Source organism: Pollicipes pollicipes, unplaced genomic scaffold (genome assembly GCF_011947565.3).
Source record: "Pollicipes pollicipes isolate AB1234 unplaced genomic scaffold, Ppol_2.1 Scaffold_4404;HRSCAF=5182_pilon_pilon_pilon, whole genome shotgun sequence".
Taxonomy (NCBI): domain Eukaryota; kingdom Metazoa; phylum Arthropoda; class Thecostraca; order Pollicipedomorpha; family Pollicipedidae; genus Pollicipes; species Pollicipes pollicipes.
In genome coordinates, this window is record NW_023596484.1 from 91,883 (window position 1) to 112,500 (window position 20,618).

Genomic DNA, 20,618 nt, shown 5'->3' on the forward strand with positions numbered 1-20,618 from the left:
GGCACGGCGCGGGCGTGAGCGCCGCGACGAGGCCATAGGTCACCTTGAGGTGCATCAGGTCAACAACGGTCATCACGGGTGCAGCAGTTCAGCAGATCAGTTCTATGTAGCAAGCCAAACCACGGTAGACGGACAGATTCACACATATGGCCTGTCGTGGTTTTTAGACAGTCAATGTACGCTGTGCTCGCACTGCTGGCGCATACCATCACTGTGACCTGCGCCACATGTGGGTTCTCAGACCGGGGTTATATGCGCCATAGGGTTCTCAGACCGGTTGCCGCCGGTTCAATACCAAGCAGAACGACGCTTGACCGCAGGTCTGAGGATCCGAGCTGCCCTCTAACCCCACCACTGGCTCTGCAGTACACCGCCAACCGCGGCCGCAGAGACACACTTCCGATCGTGTTTTCTGGGAGCCATCGCAAGAATCCAACACCACCGCCCAACACAGGCAACAGCACAGAACGGCGCGCGGCGAAACAGCATGACGTCCGTGCTGTCTGCCTTTCCCACCGCCGTCTACCCGCCGGCGCCATCGTCATCTACCTGCCGGCACCACCACCGTCTACCCGCCGCCGCCATCGCCGTCTGCCCGCCGGCGCCGCTGCCGCCGCCTGCCAGCGCCAATGGCTTTGCCGCTGCCACGGCCCGTCCCGTCGCCGGTGCCGTACCTGAGTCCAGAGCCAGAGCCAGGACCGTCGGGACCGGTCGGCGGCCTCCGTCTGCGTCTGAGCCTCGGTCCAGGCCGGCGGCAGGTACGTGCTGGGCTTGGGCCGGGCGGCGCGACCCCGCTCCCCCGACGGCGGGCTGAGCGGGGTCAACTCCGACCGGCTGACGTTCGGCACATCGTAGTGACCTGAGATCGGGGTCCGAGGTCATTCAGGGGTCACAGAGGTCACCAGAGGTCACAAAGGTCGCCAGAGGTAACGACGGCGGGCTTGGCCGAGGTCAACTCCGACCGGCTGAAGTTCGGCACATCTTGGCGGCCCGAGATCAGGGCCAGAAGTCACCAGAGGTCATCTCCGGCTCGGAGTCCGGATGACGGCTCGGTGACGGTGGCCAGCCCGTCGGGGTGGCGGCGGTCGACATCACACGTGGGCCCGCGTCCGTAACGGCCGTCAGTCGACTGTCACGTTCACATCAAACACGCACAGAGGCGCCTCTTGTTAAGGGATCTGTCTTAGCGCCGACCTGCAATGACGTTCCCAAAAATGTGTGTTCAGGAAATGAATTTGTTGTTATTGACGGGCGGGTCATAGTAAAATGATGACGTCACTGGAGCTTCGCTTTGGCAGGGCGCCTAAAGCACATCACAGTGACCTTGGGCCAAGGTCAGAGGTCATCAGAGGTCATCAGATGTCAGCTGATGATTTGGGTTTTGGGGCGCCCCAACTACAACGGCCATATGGCGCCCATATCAGATGTCAGCTCTAGCCGGATCACGTGCTACACGTCAGTGATTCGGGTCCGTTATAGTGGCCGGGGTCCGTGTTATAGTGGCCGGGGTCCGTGTTATAGCGACCGGGGTTCGCAGTCATGTCGGTCAGCGACGTAATGGGTGACGATGATTCGGGGTTTTCGGGCTCATCCACTACAAGCGGGCCAGGCAGCGCTCAGAAAATGTAATGTATCAAAAGGTCAGACGATGTCAGTGATCTAACATTATGCTGATGAAGCAATGTCGTGTCATGAAGCGGCAGTCAAAAGCAATTGGCATTGGTCAATTAGATCTACACACCACCATAAAATGGATATAATCAGATCCACATACCACCACAAAATGGACATAATCAGATCCACATATCACCACAGAAGGGAGCCGCTACTGGCGTGGATTCAAGTATGTCCAGACTTGATACTGCATGCCCTTGTCTTACCAATTTGCAGCAGTTTTGGTTTCTTGTCCTCGTCGTGCAGCTTAAAGTAGCTCCCTGATTGGCCACCGGTGGCCGAGTCTCCGCCCCCGTCGCGCGGCCCGTCGATCAGCGGGCGCCGTGATTGGCTGGTGATGACGTGCACGGTTGACGCGTCCACCAATGACGGCAGCGCATACAGGCCGTGCTTGTGCTCGCCGATGTAGAGGGTGGGCCTGCGAGCACGGGCGAGGGAGTCAGTCGGCAGACGACGCGACGAGAGACTCAGGGACTCGATCGGGTTCTGGAGAGCTTTCGGGAGCGCGTGACCCTCACCAGCCAGCTGACGCGTCACGAGACGCAGCATCCCAGGACGAGCCGTGCCTGATCCACGCAAAGGCAGGGTTCCACGGAACAAGTTTAAGCCTTAAGCTTAGCTAGACGGTCACTTGTCATGAGTAACACTCCTCATTTCTCTTTCACCAAGCTTAACAGCCGCTCAGTGACGACCGCACACAGCTAACGGAAGGTGACGCCATCCTCCGACGACGTGACGTCACACTGCGGTCACTCACACGAGCTGCCTGGCCTCCATGACGTCATGGGTGAGCGCGCGCAGCGTCTCCGTGGCCACGGTAGTGTGCGGCACGGCGTAGAGCGCGTCGAACGCCAGCGCGTACACGGCGACGACGGGCGAGTCCAGCTCCGTCTGCGGGGGAGGACGCCGGCGGCGGCGCCGTCAGATGGACTCGCCCGCAAATCAGGTGGTGAATGACAAGCTGAAGTATCGGCTGGAGATGAACGGATTGCCGGCGCGACAGGTGGTAGTTGACTGGTATCGATTCGCCGAACGTGTTGAGCGTTATGAGGCCCCTTTGTACCGAGAACGCGACGCACGCTGCCGCGTGCCATTCCATAGAGCGTCAACGACTGTCGACGCCACGTAAGCGCTCAGGACCCATGCGTCCACGGGGACCACAGCCCGGGCCCCCACGTGGGATCCAAAGGCGCCAATCCACTCAACCACTACGCATCCGAGCTACATCAAGCCGGCAGCGGCCACAACATCGCGCGCCTGTCGCACTACCACCATCTGGCGGCTGAGACGGGACACGCTGGTGGGCATGTATGAAACACGACAGGCATCGTCACACGAACAGCACCGGTCAGTCACGGAATGAGAGCGGCTCCGAGGGCTTCGGGTCGATGAAACTGGCTTACATTTGTGCGCTGTCAGAGCTGCGAACACCGTTCGACACTAGTTAAAGGCAATCAGAACTTCACACTACTTCACACTACTTCCGCATTAAAGCAGAAATAGCCAAACGTGATCGGCGGTGAAAGTGACCTGGCGTGTTTTGTCGTCCCCGTGTCCCTTGTCTACCGCACGTCCTTGGCGTGCTTGGCTGCCCGTATGCTTCATGTCTTCTCCATCTCCCTGATGTGTTGGGCTGTTCCTGGTCCCGCGTCTAACCCCTGTCCCTGGCGCCTTTGACTGTCCCGGTGTTCCGTGTCTACACCATGTTTCTGGCGTCTTTGACTGTCCCTGTGTCCCGTGTCTACCCTATATCCCTGGCGTCTTTGACTGTCCCGGTGTTCGTGTCTATCCCATATCCCTGGCGTCTTTGACTGTCCCCGTGTCCCTTGTCTACCCCACGTCCCTGGCGTGTTTGGCCGTCGCTGCGTCTCCGCGGACTCACCTGCCAGAGGTGACTGCCCGTCTCCCGGCTGAAGCTCATGATCCGGCCCGACGACGTGGTGGAGAAATGGTTCATCGCTGAAACACACGGCGGCACAGCGCGCGTCACAGAGCCGCCCCGCGCCGCGCGGCACGTGGCCACGTCTCACGGACTCGGCTGAACGCCGGCTTGTCAGCCCTGATAGACACGGGTAGGGCGGAGCTGACAGAAGGGAACCTGCAGCCCCCCGTGTGGACGTCACCATGGCGGAGTCGATGTTAGTAGGAATCGACTTAGGAAATTATAAATCGTGGCGCGTTGAGTTGTAGTCATGAACGAACTTATGGACGAGGTGCTGGGGTTGCATTTGCTGACGAGGACGGGGTGACAAGTTGCGTTGCGTTGTGTTGTTGTGCTCGTGGTGATTGATGACCATTAGCACAAGCGTTATTAAACACGTCACTGTGATCTAGTAAGTGCCTACGACGGACCGATTAGCGACATACACAACTCGCTCCAAGCCTGACGTCGACAAGAAATTGAGGGACCGTTGGAAACAAGCCACCACCGTCATCTCTTTCAATACGATACGCTAACGGCGGCAAGACCACTCACACGTTAACCAATCCATCTTCAGTATACAATAGACCTGAGTACATGCTGCGATGAGTGGTGGTGGCGCAAGGGCCGTATTCCCCAAACGGTTCATAACCAGGGGCCGTGAGAGGGTGCGGCCAACACACGGCGTGCGCCGCATGACACCCAGCGCTCTGGGAGAGCCCCGGCACTCCAGGGGCGCAGATCACCCTCGCCCACAGACTCGGACCGAGTGGGCTCTGTCTGGACGTCCAGCAGCCCCTGGAGTCCAGCAGACTCTATCTGGACGTCCAGCAGACTTCCCAGGAGATTGCCCGGTGCCACTCACGGTACTTGGCCAGCAGTTCGGGCGGCATCTCCAGCGCCGAGTACTGGGTGAAGCTGATGTTCCAGCGCCGGCTGCCCGCCTTACTGTCGTGCATCGACACTGTGTACTCTGCCGACAGGAAGTGACCGCGTCAACACGTCGTGCATGCACCAGAGATGTGCCGCGGAGCGTAATGCGGCGAAGGCGATGGCGAAATGCGGCGTGGCGATGGGGGTGGCGATGGCGAAAAGTAGCGGAGAACTGGTAACAAAACGGTCAACAACATGCTCCGAATACCGTCAGACGGAGCTTCATACATTCGCTGCAGTCTAACGATTAAACTCCCTCTCCCCTTAAACCATGGCGTTGTCCCCATTGGCGATTTTGGGAGCGCTTCCTTAAATGCTGACAGCGATCGATGCGACCATCGCAAGGGGGAGGAAGTCTCAGTGAGACACAATAATCCGCACATGGTTTCAGGGGGCGCAGAGCGGGGGGGGGGGAGGGGAAGAGGGGCAGCTCGACTTACGATCAAGCCAAGCCGGACACGGAGGTTTGCAGATGAAACAAAACAAACTACCCGGGGCAATGCCTGTTCTGCCCCCGCCGTCATCATGCTCAGAGACGCGTGACTGAATTCGAAACAACGTCCGCACGAACATGATACCTCATACATATCAAACACTTTGGCAAGATTGCGCAGCGCGAGGCGTTGTCCGAGTGCATGAAGACTAACAAGCCTCAGTTCACGTCAGCCAGACAGGTGAGGCACGAGCCACGGCTGAACCGCGCTTCGTGACCCACCCAGCAGCACTAAGTGGCAGGTTGCCCAAAAAAGGCGAAAATCATGCGATGCCTGCATGCTATAATCCGAACGTTGCACGAACAGCACGCAGCGAGCTCACATGTTACTCTAGAGCAGAGAACCGCTGCGGGGTACGCGATCACGCGGTCCCGACTGTCACCACCAGTGAACGCCGTACACGGTCCTGACTGACACCACCACGGTCCCGACTGACACCAACAAAGTACGCGGTGCACGGCCCCGACTGACACCAGCAGTGTACGCGGTACACGGACCCGACTGACACCAGCGGTGTACGCGGTACACGGACCCGACTGGCACCATCAGTGTACGCGGTATACCGTCCCGACCGACACCACCAGCGTGCGCGGTACGCGGTCCCGACTGACACCAGCAGTGTACGCGGTACACCGTCCCGACTGACACCAGCAGTGTACGCGGTACACCGTCCCGACTGACACCAGCGGTGTACGCGGTACACGGACCCGACTGGGACCATCAGTGTACGCGGTACACCGTCCCTACCGACACCACCAGTGTGCGCGGTACGCGGTCCCGACTGACACCAGCAGTGTGCGCGGTACACGGTCCCGACTGACACCAGCGGTGTATGCGGTACACGGTCCCGACTGACACCAGCAGTGTACGCGGTACGCGGTCCCGACTGACACCAGCGGTGTATGCGGTACACGGTCCCGACTGACACCAGCAGTGTACGCCGTACACGGTTCCCATTGATACCAGCAGTGTACGCCACCAGACCGTTCTTGATTATGTAAGCCTATTCGTAACTTCGGCAACGCCCATTCTGCGGGACGTGACCCAGCGGAGTTACCCCGCCGAAGCGCATTCCTCGCTTCGCCCGGTATGACGTCAATCAGTCAGCTGCTGTGTATGCCGTTTGCTGGGCTTGCCACGTCAACAATTCAGCATCGCTCCACCCTGCACGACAGCGGCAGGGGGCGGGTGGCAGAGGAAAACTCCACCGCTTCAACAGCACCCGGCGAGATGTGGACCTGCTTCCACTTTTCCTCGCCGCCGCGTGATTGTAACAACCAGAGCCACAGCACAACCCAGGCGCCCGGTCTCGGGGCGGCGTTGCCAGCGGTGCTGGTTCGGACACAGGTCCGTCTGCTGTCGACCGCCGTCTGTGACGGCGTCACGCTACGCCGGCCGTCACGGCCACGGCGTCAGTGACGCGTGTGTGACGCCGTTTACGCGCCGAGCAAGAGCGGACGTCAAGAAACCGCCGAGATCCCGGCACCGTACGCTGAAGTTACTGCGTTCAGACAGGGGCGCGGATGACACGTCACGCATTGTCACGCATCCGGCGCCTCTGTAGCGATCAGCGCCTGCAAGACGTGACACACACCCGTGTACCCGCCCCCCGCCCCCCTCTCAGATCCCCCTGACGCCGCCCGTGCCCGCCGTGCCGGTTTTCGGCTCCACCGACCGCGGGAGACCCGGGCCAGTCGGCTGGGCCGGTGGCTGGGCCGGAATCCTGGCGGCTCTGGACAGGTTCCGGTACAACTCGGCGAACCAGTCCTACTCCCACTGCACGGGCTGCGCGGCGCTTATCGTGGCCGACCTACTACTGACCCTTTGCGGTTTGGGGTGGGCCAAACCAGACCCCCCCCCCCGCCCCCCGCCACGCCCCCCGCCCCCCCCCCAGGGCTTCAGGGGCCGCGGTTCTGTGGCGGGGGTGCCCCGCCTCATTTTTACGTTCAATAGCGAACCTACGACCGACCGCTACGCTCACGAACGTTGCACCGAAAACGGTTCCGAACGCCTGTCCACGCGTCCAGTCGGCGTTCAGTGCGGATTCCTCGTTGCCTCCGTCGCGTGTTCTGCGCCAGTGCGAGCTTGGCATGGGGACCAAGTGCATGACGTCACTACACAGCTCGCTGACGCCGCGCCGGGTCACGCCCTCTATCGTGCGGGGTCACGAGCCCGAAGACAGCGGAGCTGCGGCGGCCACCAGCCCCGCTGCCAACGGCTTGATCGTCTCGCCATGCGACCAATCACGGCGCGGCGGGCTTTTGGGACGCCGCGCCGGACTCATTATGTTGTTTCGTATGTTCGAAATTGGCTCGCGTTCATTGTCAGACCACAGTACGGCGGAACATTGCAACTGTTAAATGCTTAGTTGTAACACCGGAATATGAAAGCACCATCGCCCCATGCGTCAAGCCTGGGAGACACGAATCAAAATCGGCACATCCAAATCATGTCCGCGGACACTCACGTGTCCCAAAACACGGTCTCAACAGCCCCACGCCTCGAGGTGACTAGCCGCCAGCTGTCCACAAGACGCAGCTGATCACCGCTGCAGAGATTACGCTTCCGGACGGCCCCGACACTCGAGACCGCCTGCCGCCAGAGGACGCCCCACTCTGCCCCGGTCCCCCAGCCCACAGCCACACGCTGAACACCACAAACCCGGCGGTATAAGCCGCCGGCCACCTGTGGCACCACACGCTGCCGCAGCCGTGTGGCCGCCGAGCTGGTGTGATTGTCAACAGGATCAATACCGGCGGCGCGCGTCTGCGGCTGTGGGCGGGGGCAGCGCCAGACGCCGCCGCAGGAGGGGGCGAGGTCGAGACGAGGGGGCAGGCCGCTGCAGACTGGGGGGCGGGGGGGGGGGGGCACCGCCGGCGCACAGCTGCTGCCGCGGCAGCTGGAGCAGGGGGAGGGGGCGAGAGCAGTACCGACAACATGCCAATAACGGGAGCCAGCAGCAAGCGCAAGCAAAACCGCCGGCCGTCGTCACGGACCGCAGCCATGGCTCAGCTGGCCTAGCCCCATGGCTGACGCGCACCTTACAAGCTTACCGCGATATCCAGCAGGACCAATACTTCCATGACAGAACAGTCCACAAACGTTGACTTACCCACGGTCAGTCGCACATTCTCATACGCTCCCAAAGCAAGTAATGGCCAACCGAACTTGGCGCGTCGTGCCCGTACCTGTACGTCCGATGAAGACAGTGTGCGGGCTGTTAACCGGGCACGAGCGGCTGGAGCCCTCCGATGTCAGCTCCTCCTGCACCTGGCCCGTCACCCAGTCCACAGCCAGCCAGCCGTCCACCTGCCAGGTCAGGGGTCGAGGTCAGGGCCTTCTGTGCCTGGTCCGTCACCCAGTCCACAGCCAGCCAGCCGTCCACCTGCCAGGTCAGGGGTCAAGGTCAGGGCCTCCTGTGCCTGGTCCGTCGCCCAGTCCACAGCCAGCCAGCCGTCCACCTGCCTGGTCAGGGGTCAAGGTCAGGGCCTCATGTACCTGGCCCGCCACCCAGTCCACAGCCAATCAGCCGTCCACCTGCCTGGTCAGGGGTCAAGGTCAGGGCCTCATGTACCTGGCCCGCCACCCAGTCCACAGCCAATCAGCCGTCCACCTGCCAGGTGAGGGGTCAAGGTCAGGGGTAAATGTCAGGTCAGGTCAGCATTTAAATCCGGTCCCGTCACTCCACCTGTCGTCACGTGGGCGCTGTCAGGTCACGGGCCACTTCACGGCCGGGGCCATGACAGCCCAGCTCCAGCGCCGGGGCAGATCAGGTCAGGTTAAGTTCGCTCGGAGCGGGCACCCTCGGAGCATGCCAGGTCGAGTCGGGTCAGGTCGGGTCAGGTCGGGTGACAGCGGGCTCACTTCCTAGTCTTGCTATGTCACGCCGATGGGCCTGTGACGTGGAGGGCTTGTCGCGACACCTAATACCCACTGTCGCTCAGGAGTCCGTCGCTGGCAGCTGTACGCATTAATGCAAAAGACAAACCACGCCAGGTTAGCGCGCTGACCACGGCATCACGCCCATGACGGACACTACCGCAATTGGCGCGGAGCTGAGAGCTTGTGGCCATCACCGCCATGTTGCCGGGACGTGCTCGCTACAGTTCAGCCCGCGCGCCGGCGTCCACCCGCTGAGCAGGACACACGCCCGCCGAGCCGCCGGAGGCGCTCTTCTGCCGGTGAACAGAAGGCTACTGGGCGCTATGGCTCCCGGCGCCATCGCCTGCCATGTGCAGACGGCAGTGCCGTGGCCCGACCACCAGCGGTGCCTGCTGTTACTGTGGGAGGCTCGTGCCTCACCACCAGCCCCCGGCCATACTTCTCCCCAGGATTCAGTGTCTGCGCACCGGCATGGTCCCGCGTGACAGCTGTCCTATACACAGTGCGGCACCTTCTACCGGTGCGCATGGTCCCCTCTGGTCCCCATACCACCGACCCTCCGGTGTGCGAGAGCACCCTCCTTGCCCCTCCTCAGAGTACACGTTTGTTGGTGTACAAATAGACCCCTCCCTGAACCTTCATATAACGCCCTTCTAACCGCGCGCATGCGTTTCTACTCAGCCCCCGGCCGGCCCCTTCTACTAGCGTGAAGTCCAGCCCACATCAGACCGGGAGGCCGGTGTCGCACATCATAGCTCGCGACCAGGTGCGCTACCTTTTTGCCGGTGTAGAGCAGGCCGTCCGAGCTGCGGCACGGCGCCGCCGACACCAGCTCCGGCACTGTGAACGGCAGCTTCCGCAGCGAGTCCCGGCCCGGTCCGCCCAGCATGTACAGGCTGCCGTCCGACGGGTCCGGCAGGAACGCCGCCCTGCTGGGATGACGTCACAGTGACGGCATAAGAGTGCATACAGCCTGTCGTCCGACGGGTCCGGCAGGATCGCCGCCCTACTGTGATGACGTCATAGCGTTGACATAACAGTGCATACAGCCTGTCGTCCGACGGGTCCGGCAGGAACGCCGCCCTGCTGGGATGACGTCACAGTGACGGCATAAGAGTGCATACATGCCGGGATGATGGCATGGTGACGTGACAGCAGCGCATACAGGCTGCCGTCCGACGGGTCCGGCAGGAACGCCCGCCCTGCTGGAATGATATCACAGTGACGTCACAACAGTGCATACCGCCTGTCGTCCGATGGGTCCGGCAGAAACGCCGCCCCGCTGGGATGACGTCACAGTGACGGCATAAGAGCGCATACATGCCGGGGTGATGGCATGGTGACGTCACAACAACGCATACAGGCTGCCGTTCAACGGGTCCCGCAGGAACGCCGCCCTGCTGGAATGACGTCATAGTGACGTCATAACAGTGCATACAGCCTGTCGTCCGACGGGTCCGGCAGAAACGCCGCCCCACAGGGATGACGTCACAGTGACGGCATACAGGCGCATACATGCCAGGGTGATGGCATGGTGACGTCACAACAGCGCATACAGGCTGCTGTCCAACGGGTCCGGCGGGAACGCCGCCCTGCTGGGATGACGTCATAGTGACGGCATAAGGGCGCATACATGCCAGGGTGATGGCATGGTGACGTCACAACAGCGCATACAGGCTGCCGTCCAACGGGTCCGGCGGGAACGCTGCCCCGCAGGGATGACGTCACAGTGACGGCATAAGGGCGCATACATGCCAGGGTGATGGCATGGTGACGTCACAACAGCGCATACAGGCTGCCGTCCAACGGGTCCGGCAGGAACGCCGCCCTGCCGGGATGATATCATAGTGACGTTACAACAGTGCATACAGCCTGTCGTCCGACGGTTCGGTGGAAACGCTGCCCTGCAGGGATGATGCCACAGTGACGTCACAACATCACAGCACGGCAGACGCAGACGAACGTCGCAGCTCGCAGACTTCACTGAAACGATGACAATCACACTACCACCCAACTATCACAATCCAGCGGGCTGCACCATGGCCTCTCTGTCCATGGCATTGGACAGCCATCAAAGCACCGGCACACCAGCGCTGCCGCCACACAAGCCGCGGGCGCGCGCGGCGGCCCCGGACCGCCCGCTGCCGGCGGCGGCGGTGATGCCGGGCACCTACTCGGCCTGGCGCAGCTGGGTGTCGGGCGCGCGCACGGCCGGGCCGCGCTCCAGCGTCCAGAGCACGGTGCCCGAGGCGCGGCTCAGGCCGTACAGCCGGCCCGTCAGCGTGGAGACCAGCATCAGGTCCTCCTCGTCGGCGGTCGGGATCACAGCCGATACCTGACAGGCAGCAGGCCACCTCCTCAGCTGTGTCAGGTGCCCACAGCGCACGGTGTGGCGGCCACGGGTCAGGTCAGGTCAGGTCAGGTCAGGTCAGGTCAGGTCAGTTCAGATCAGGTCATGTCAGAACAGGTCAGAACAGGTCAGGGCAGGTCAGATCAGGGGCAGAGGACAGTGCAGTGGAGTGGAGTACAATATGGAAGGTGGAATGCTGGGCTGAGAGGGTGCAGTATTTGACAGCATGCAAGGTGAGATGGGGCGCAGGTAGGGTAAAGCATAGGGTGGATAGGTTGTTGCACCTGATAAGGTTCACGCCATGGGGTCCTGTGCAGCACACAACTTGACACAATACAAAGCCTATTGGGCCCAGGGTCCAACATTGACCTTGACTGTAGATAATTTACCAGCATACTGAATTGTACCTAGCCATGGACAAAGAAAATATAACTTCTTATCTGTTGTTGTTACATATCATTCAACAATTACACAATGTACAGTATTTCTGCTGAGATTTCAGGGTTCTGAGCACAAGTGCTAATAATCCAAGCACTCACTTACATCATGGTGTAGACTGCGAGAAGCCATCAAGCTAGAATTTGGTTGGCTTGCTGGGCTTTAGTACTCCACAGTGTGAGGCGCCGGTAGTATAGCGGTTAATGCGTCTGTGATAACCACTGTGCGTCTGGGAAACCGGAGGTACGGGTTCGATTCCCCGCGGCACCCGCCCTTCCTGCCAGGGTGAGAGGCAGGTGACGCCATATAGCCTCAGCAGCTGAGTGTGTCGTAAAGCCCCAATGACGTGACATCACTCTGCAGTGGCGATCAGGTGTGGTGCATCATGATACCCTGTTAAAGATGATGCTATGATGTTAGATTATGATGAAAGATGTTAAAGATGTTAAATATTAAAGATATTAAAGAATGATGTTGTTAAATGATGTTAAAGACATTAAAGATGATGATTAAAGAAAGATAAAGTGGAAATATCTGGAGCACATAAACTTACCTGCTCTTTTTGTGTGTTATCTATGTGACCTTTCTCTATGTCGCTGTGCTTGAAATATGCCTTAATGTCACTCCCCAGCTTTTCAATTTCTTCCTCAATTGTATCTTCCTGCTCATCTTCCAAGGTAACATCTCCATCCATGTTACTGTTGTAGTACTCATTCCTTCTGAGTGAGTCAGTATCCTGCCTATCTTCTCCTTTCCCAAAACTCCCAGCTGCATGTATCAAAAATATAAGCCCAAGAAGGGCTATCTTACAAAGTCTCTTCATTTTCTGTCTGGATATGGTGGCATCTGTGGGAATGATAGGCAACACAAGTTCACACAACTATATAATGCCCACTTGTGTACCCTACTATTTATACCCATACTATCATTGTTTGAATTATCATTGCACATTATCAAGAAAATTTAAAAAATAATCATACAAATTTGACCTTATGGTGTATAATACTCCTTGAGAATAATGAGCTATGATATGGTGTGATGCTTAGTTGCAACTGTGCTTCTTTTTTCTATGCAGTCTGATCCAGACCATGATTGCATATTACTTTCCTATTGAATGGCCAGTCTGGACCACAGGAAGTAGCACCTTTTTGATTTAAACTGCCCTGCAGTCAGGATGGTCTGATTTGGAGGTTCCTGTGTTCATTACCAATATTGTTATAATTAACTTTTTTCATTTTTGATCAATATGCCATCTTAGCTGCAATGAACTGAAACAAAAGAAATAGCATGACCTGTGATGACATGTGAATCATTGCCAAAGTCGCAACAGACCCTCCCACTTTTTCACATGGAGGTTCAAACAATTTCCAGGCATTTAAAGAAAACTGCATTAAATTATCATCAATGCAATATTTGGGACAAATGGGACAATATATGTAAGCAAATTGATGAAGTCAGCCCAGCAAGTGGGATATATAGCACAGTGGTTAAACTGTTCATCAGTGAAACTTAAAACTTGATACAGAGTTTCATCTCCAGTGAAGCCCATCTTTATTGCAGGGTGAGAGGCATACAACATGTAGCCTCAGTAGGCAAGGACATTGTAAAGTCCTGACAACAATGACAGCTCAACACAAATTTTCTCAATGGCTATTGAAAGTTTGAACTGTGTTGGACACACACAAAGGAAGCAAAATGGCTAGCAAATACAGCAAATATCATATCCATAAAATGATGAAGCACTGAAGTAGTCCTAATCACTAGTCATATAAGTACAAACAGTTTGGTTGTGCATGGAATGTGCACGGACTTGCATGAACGTACATGAACGGTACAGGACGTGCATCTTCACATTCACCTGGAGGTGTTCAGGCCCCTTCCCTCACTACAACATGGAATAGACAGCATACTATTTCCATTAACAGACTCATATTAAAATTGAAGCATTGTTACTTTACCTCACTGAGTACCTACTGCAAAAATATGTGCCACCAAGAACATGTCAGCACTGGCATAACAACAATGATGCATAATATATTTTATATATAATAAGGGCACAGTCAGCACCAACTCTAATACACAGTCAATGTTGCAGGGAAATATGATGCTTCAGGGCAAACAACAAGCAAAAATTATACAAATCATGTTTGATGATATATTTTACCCCCCAAAATATATGAAAATTTGCACAAAAAATCCATAAATTGAACACAAAACATCAAAAAAGCAGATTTAGCACACCACACTGAGAAAACATGGTTCTATATATTGCCCATAACACCAGCTTAGATTCTACTACACTCAATACATATTTTACCTCTACATGACTGCAAAGCAGTCCATGTTAGGCAGCATTGTGTTGGTGAGAAAAATCAGGTTCACCCCAACACCCAGATGACATAGTAAATGAGCCTGGTGCACATGCTCACCATAGCCAGGGCTTGTTGTGCCAAACTTTTTTATCATATTTGCTTGAAAAATTGTCACAATATTTTTGTTTGGAATTACCTCTACAACACTACAATTCCCTTGAACAGTGTGCAGAAAAATTGCAGTGCTAAAAATACTGCAAAGAGAACACTTCTAAAAATGTTGCCATTATGTCATCGTAAGCAGAGATGTCCAGCAGTACATCTATTTTATGTAATCCGGACATAGAAGACGAGACATTTACGGCTTAAGTAAAATAATTGGTGATGCCACTCACATCAAAAACCATCTCATTCCCATGTGCAAGCACTGAGACCCATTTACGTACCAGCGTCATGGACCAAATGCAGAAACTACGTGTTTATGCTGTTTGGTATTCTGGCACTCAGTTGTCGCTTCACGTCCTGAAAAAAACTCTTCAGCAGGCTCAATAACACTCGGTAGCCAGTGATATAAAACGAAACTGATGACATATACAAACAAGGGAGTAGTTCCGAGTCCTCTCCCCTCTCATTTAGGCTAAGTAATCACACAGAAACTGCCTAAACGCGACACGCGCTTCCCGCACCCGCACTGCGTGTTTGTTTTCAAAAGTCACTTGATGCTCACGAGTGACCATTCGACGATTTCGTCGCAAATCCGTCACTTTAGAATAAGATAATAAGACCTTCCTTGTGGAAAATACTTTATTTTCCGGCGATTTCGGTGTATTTATCTGTCAAAAGCCAACATGTTAATTCATATTTGACTACTCTATTCTACAAAATGTTTATCGACTGCCTTTTTGTATTCATTTTCGGCACATCAAAATACAAAATAACTATACGACTTGATCAGTAAGATGGGATGATGAAAATATGATTGTCGGATGTTGTGTGATCCAGAGGCGTGACACTCCATGAATGTAATGTAAATTCAAATTCACATGCCTTTTAATTATGAAAATAAAGCGCTCACATTGTTTTCTGTTCATGCCTTAACAATTTCAGTGCCGCTCAATTCCTTTATTTGTAGTCGAGTAAAGCCGCAGCAGAGACGAGTCCAGCAAAAGGCACAAAATGGGAAGATGGGTCATAGATTTCCGATGACAATAATGGCATGAACGGAATACTATAGGTTATATATCATAGCGTGCATGATGGACAAGATAAGTCTGGTAGCATTTGCGACTTTTCTGATCGTCCACGTTTTGATTATTGTGAGCATCGCTACACCTGACTGGATTGTGTCTGACATTGGAGGTAAGGCTTGTGCAAAAGGGGTCAAGTCCTGATTTTTCACATTTCTTTGATACTGTCGATGGATTTCTGAGTATGCCATTTAATGCTAGTCATAACTGGAAAAAGCTGAACATGGCGGGAATGTTAATGACCTTCAGCATGCCAGGAGGCGCAGGTTAAGCAATGCTGTAGTGATAAACAATTGTTTTAGTTGTGGTGTTTCACATTTTATTTTGTGGTCATTCTCCAAGACCATTCAATATCATAATCATAGGATTAGTTCATCCCTGTGGCTTTGTTGGTTAGAACACCTGCCTTCCAATCCACACATCTGTGGTGGGGCAGGTTTGGGTTGCATTAGGTGATCACTATTTGGCCCAGACAGGTATGGTCTGTGGGCTGTGGCAACAGCTGCTCTATAGTTCAAGTTATGTCAGATGGTCATGCTAAGCACTACATATCTGTAAACTTTTGCCACCAAGATCTGCTCTTTGCTTGGAATTGCAGGATCAGACCATAAGAGTCAGGGCTCATATGATGAGCACTATGTAACATGACCTGTGATCCTAGAAATTGGAGGCAAACAACTCGGCATAAAAAATTTTGAACCCAGTGTTGAAGACCCAGAAGCTGAAGGTTTTCTTCTTTTAGGTGCACCCCTGTGTAGCTCAGTCAGTAAAAGCATCCGCCTGCCATCCTATGTGTGGCAAGGTGGGTGGGTTTGAGTTGCTTCAGTGCCATTTGCTCATAGACAGAGTGACCTGCAGCTGACTCTTAGCTCATAGCTCATAGCATAGCTCACAGTGGAAGAGCTCGCTGCAGGTCATGTAAAGTTACAGAGTAGGCAAACCATGTCAATTCTTGCAAAAAGTTAACACTTGCCCCAAAATTAATCCCTTGAATTGAAGCTTCTTGATTGAATGATGGGTCAAAGTCCAGACATTGAGCATGGCTTAGTGCAAGCTCTGATTGCTGAAATATATCCTATCCAAATGTTTAGACTAAATTGTTAAAAAAATAGTTCTAGGCAGCTCAAATGCTTAGACTAAATTGATGAAAGCTAGTTTTAAGGTGTGTTAAGTTTTAAGTTTTAAGTTTTAAGGTGTGTGCTAGTTTTAAGTGCCAACCTGCCATGTAGGCATAAGCCAAGATATATGAAAAATAAAGATGGTTTGCTACTTTATGGCTGTAGTTTGCACACATGACCATTTCCATGAAGGCCTGTATGAATGAGTGCAGTGTTTCATGACAAGTTGGTTTATTTTGATAAATATCCAGTTGCCTCAGGATTATTGCTTTGGTGATATGATTGTTATGATGGTCAATCTTGGTTTTTAAAGCAAGACATTGTCTCAAGAAGGATATTTTTAACTCCTGTCTCTGCATTGACATCTGTCTTACCATCAGCATAAAGAACATCAATCATTCTGTGTCAAAGGAGAGTCACCATGCTTCTCCCTACTCAGTGTAGAACCGATGCTGGCCAGCCACCATGTCTCACCACTAACCACTGAGACTGCTCTGTCGTCCACACAGGGAGCATCCGCCTGGGTTTGCTGTGGTCGTGCCAGACGACGCGCGGCCGGCCCGAGGTCTGCTTCGTTCCGCGCCTCTGCGCCGAGTGGCTGGTGGCGCTGGTCTGCCTGCTGTGCAGCTGCCTCTGCGTCTCCAGCACGCTGCTGACGCTGGTGCTGGGCCACTGGAGCAGCCAGTTCCAGCTGGCCGCCCGCTGGCTGGGCTTCGCCGCCGGTGAGGCGCCGCGCCCGCCGGCACCAGCCACTGTTGCACGGGCTGAAAAGTCATGCTACATGATGGTACTCTTAAGCGAAAAAAGATGCCTGAATACTTGATCAGGATCAGGATCTCAGCTTCATCTTGAGCTGTTTATTGGTACTTGCAGGATCTCAACATGTTCTAGGCTGGATCTCGGTTCTGGCTGGATCCCTTGACATGATGCTGGGCTTGATCTTGGTTCTCGCAGGATCTTTTACACATTTCCGGGCTGGATCTTAGTCCCTGTTCATTCTCTTGGCTTGGCATGAGACCAGATATATTTCGTGCTTGATCGTGTCGCCCCTCTTTCAGGCTCATGCAATTTTTAAGTGGTGAAGGAAAGACTAGTTGCCAGCACTAGCTGTGCTGACTAGTTAGGCACTGACCAGCAGGCACTGACTAGTTGCCCTCTTCCATCAGTGATTTTTCTCTGTCTGGCTGCGGGTGATCCTGCCGGCGGGCTTCCATATGGCCGAGATCGGCAGCGTGGCCCTACCAGCTGCCGCCCAGCTACACGGTCGGCGTCTCCTACATCCTCTTCATCGTGTCGATCTTCGTGACGGGCATAGCCGAACTGTGTGCCAGCAGACTTTGTCTCTCGCACCGGTGAATGGACGGCTTTGTTCTGTGGCGTCGATATGGACGCAGGGTGACCTGTGCCCTGTGGCGTCGATATGGACGCAGGGTGACCTGTGCTATCATGCTAGGAAAACTGCGATCACCAGCGCGTCTGTTGTCAGCTCGTGCCTCTGCTTCTTTCGGCGATGCTGACGGAGTGGGCTGGGCTTGTAGCGGCAAGCCTGTGCGTCCAGAGACATCGGTGGTCCTGACGCTGGGTATTGCGTCCGAGGGATACTGGTGCCACCTGTTGGTGGTAACACAAGCAGAGCTTTGCGAGACGCCGACAGGTGTGGAGTGCGTTGCCGACAAGGCTACTATTGGTGTCCGCAATGAGCAGCTTTCTATGCATCGAGGCTTCAGGTTTTCGTGGCAGAGGGACTTCTTTTGTACACCTCATATGCCACCCCTTCCCTAAGAAGTGGGTGGGTGGTGGGTGGGTGGGAGTTAAATGACTACGTGGTCTATGCGTCGAGAGCCGAGAAACCAACTGTCGAAGCCGGACACCCATGCTATCCGGTGCGGTATGGGTGAGAACGCGATGGCTCTGACCCCCGCCTCTGTAGCCTCGCAGTTCCGAGAGCGGACTCTAGGAGGGGTGAGCGGGCTGGCGCACGTAGTTTACATGCGTTTTTCTGTGTAGGAATTCGACTCGTCTCGCTGGCGGGGTTTGGATGAGAGCCATTGTTCTTATCTTACGAATGTAGCGTTCGGGGCGAGCAGATTGTGCTGCCTGTGTCTGCCCATTATGATCAAGATATTTGTAGATCAGGTTATTCGATCTCTGTGCCGTTCTGTACCAGGGATGCGGGAACTTGATATATCATGTCTCATATTATGATATGTGACCGCAGCGGCGCGGCTAGAATCTGTAACGGGAGAGGGCTATCATGATCCCAGCCACATTGACGGTAACTACGCAGTTCGGAGATACTAGCAGACTCAAAAAACGATTATAGGTACGGCATCTAGCGCATCGATGACGTACGTATGTTATTTTGTTCTGTTGCCTCGAACTATTATGTCAGCTGCGTATCCTACGTACCAGCTCGGTCATCAGAGACGTGTTACTAAATGACGGCTGCTGACTCACGTGTGGCGTCATGTTGGCGTGTATTGAGATGAAAACCATCAGTTTTCATGGTCACCAAAACTCCGACTTGCATTTATTCGCGCCTAAGTAGGCACTGCGCTCGAACCTGACGGGGGAGGCCCCCATTAGCCTCCGCCCCGGGCTGCGCCGCTTGCGCCCGTGTCAGTAATGGATTCGAGTCTACGCATTCTTTTGCGTTTGCACGCCATTTTAAGTCTTTCAAAGGTCCCTGATTTGCTGGCGATATTGTTGACATGCTCCTTTCGCCAGGACGTGTTCGCTGACCGAAGGTCGCATTCAAATTTCGGTGGTACTTTATTGTGTTGTACATTGCCGGGCGTTTTGAGAAGCGACAGCCGCGCCATTGCACGTGCATGCATCGAGGAGTTCTCGTTCACACCACGCTCTGTGTATTGTCTTCAGCTTCTTCCGATGCTTGCGAATGACAGCGACTCCCGCCAATGAATGTGGCCACGTTGTTGCCATGACTCCCTCGTTGATATAGCAAACGCATTATTGTGAAGGGTCTTTTTGTACCGTTTTGTATTACGTTGCCTCGCAAGTGCCTTGCTTCGCCTCGCACCAGTCCTGAAGCTCCAAACTGGAAGAGGCGGAGAGGCGACGCAGAAATACATGATAGGACGCTGACCCAGGTTCTGATGCAGCTTCGACAAAAGCTGGTCACTAAGGATCCTGCTGCGTGATTGTGCGCAAGTGACCACCGGACGCCCACCGGGTGTAGCGACACCCACCGGGTGTAGCGGCACCCGCCGGGTGCAGCGACACCCGCGTGCGAGATGGCCCCTGCATCGCTTTGCACAATACACTTAACAGCAAACGCTCCCGGGGACGGGTCGCGGGCGGCGAAGGTGCGTACCTCCAGCGCGCAAACACCGAACCCCGAGCGTGGGTACCGCGGCGGACAGGCCGCGACGTCCGAACGCTGGAGGACGCACGCCACGTCAAACATCTGTGTATTACAACACTTTGCCACGCGCTTAATTTCTGCGGGGAGCTCGACAACAGCGGAGCTGGCGCCCATGCCGAAACAGCACGCAACCGAAGCCAGCTTGTCCACACCACGTCCTGAAATACCCAATCGACGACCAGCGGGCCATTCCCCCCCCCCCCCCCCCCACGTCAGCGCTCATCCACACAGTCAGCAGTGCCTTCTTCCGCGCACAAGCCTGTCGCCAGCCTGCCGCTGGGGCTCCGCGTGCCGTGCACCGATTGCCAGTCCCCTCTCCATCATGCCGGACACCTCCACCGCCGCGACGTCACCAAACATCGGCGACACCACGCCACGTCGCCGCGACGCAACCGCCAATGACCGAGACGTCCAACACCGCCGTCGCCTAGCTCGCCCTTCGCAACTGTGACGTCACCCTCCGCGTCACTGTCCACGCCGCGACCCGTGACGTCACCCTCCGTCGCCGTGACGTCACCCGCAGGCGGGCACGTCAGCCACGAGCGCCTGGCCGGTCTGGGCGTCGGCCAGCCGCAGCCTGAGCCCCTGCTGACGGCGGAGCACCAGCGTGGCCAGCAGGCGGGCGCCGGCCGGCCGGCTCACCGTCATCTTGGCCAGCGGCGTGCGCTCGCCCTCGGGCGCGCCCTCCTCCAGCATCACCTGGAGCGGTCCGGCCGCCTCGGTCACGTGCTCCACGGTGTGCACGGACGGCACGGGAGCGCCGGCCGGCACGGCCAGCAGCCCGCCGGCCGCCGCGCCGAACCGGACGAACAGCGGCCGCGCGGCGACGGCCACCGTCTGCGGCCGCTCGTCCGGCGGCTGCTG

The 20,618-nt window shown here is 55.7% G+C and overlaps 2 protein-coding genes across 2 annotated transcripts in view; one reads left to right on the forward strand and one right to left on the reverse strand.

The window, feature by feature from the left end:
* LOC119097789 (serine/threonine-protein kinase/endoribonuclease IRE1) overlaps positions 1–14,690 on the reverse strand; it is a 39,224-nt gene extending 24,534 nt beyond the window's left edge. The window contains exons 1-10 of the mRNA XM_037220760.1: positions 14,451–14,690; positions 12,246–12,538; positions 11,079–11,239; positions 9,680–9,836; positions 8,211–8,331; positions 4,461–4,568; positions 3,557–3,633; positions 2,432–2,565; positions 1,881–2,092; positions 675–859 (exon numbers count right to left, since the gene is read on the reverse strand). Coding sequence (XP_037076655.1) covers positions 675–859; positions 1,881–2,092; positions 2,432–2,565; positions 3,557–3,633; positions 4,461–4,568; positions 8,211–8,331; positions 9,680–9,836; positions 11,079–11,239; positions 12,246–12,515 — 1,425 coding nt within the window. The 5' untranslated portion in view covers positions 12,516–12,538; positions 14,451–14,690. The remainder of the gene's footprint in view (positions 1–674; positions 860–1,880; positions 2,093–2,431; positions 2,566–3,556; positions 3,634–4,460; positions 4,569–8,210; positions 8,332–9,679; positions 9,837–11,078; positions 11,240–12,245; positions 12,539–14,450) is intronic.
* Positions 14,691–15,170: 480 nt separating this feature from the next.
* Positions 15,171–17,795, forward strand: LOC119097798 (uncharacterized protein C16orf52 homolog A-like). Its single transcript, XM_037220771.1, is given in 5 exon segments — positions 15,171–15,363; positions 16,879–17,091; positions 17,536–17,558; positions 17,560–17,598; positions 17,600–17,795. Coding segments are annotated over 5 exon segments (507 nt in total). The 5' UTR covers positions 15,171–15,257; the 3' UTR covers positions 17,726–17,795.
* Positions 17,796–20,618: the final 2,823 nt, after the last annotated feature.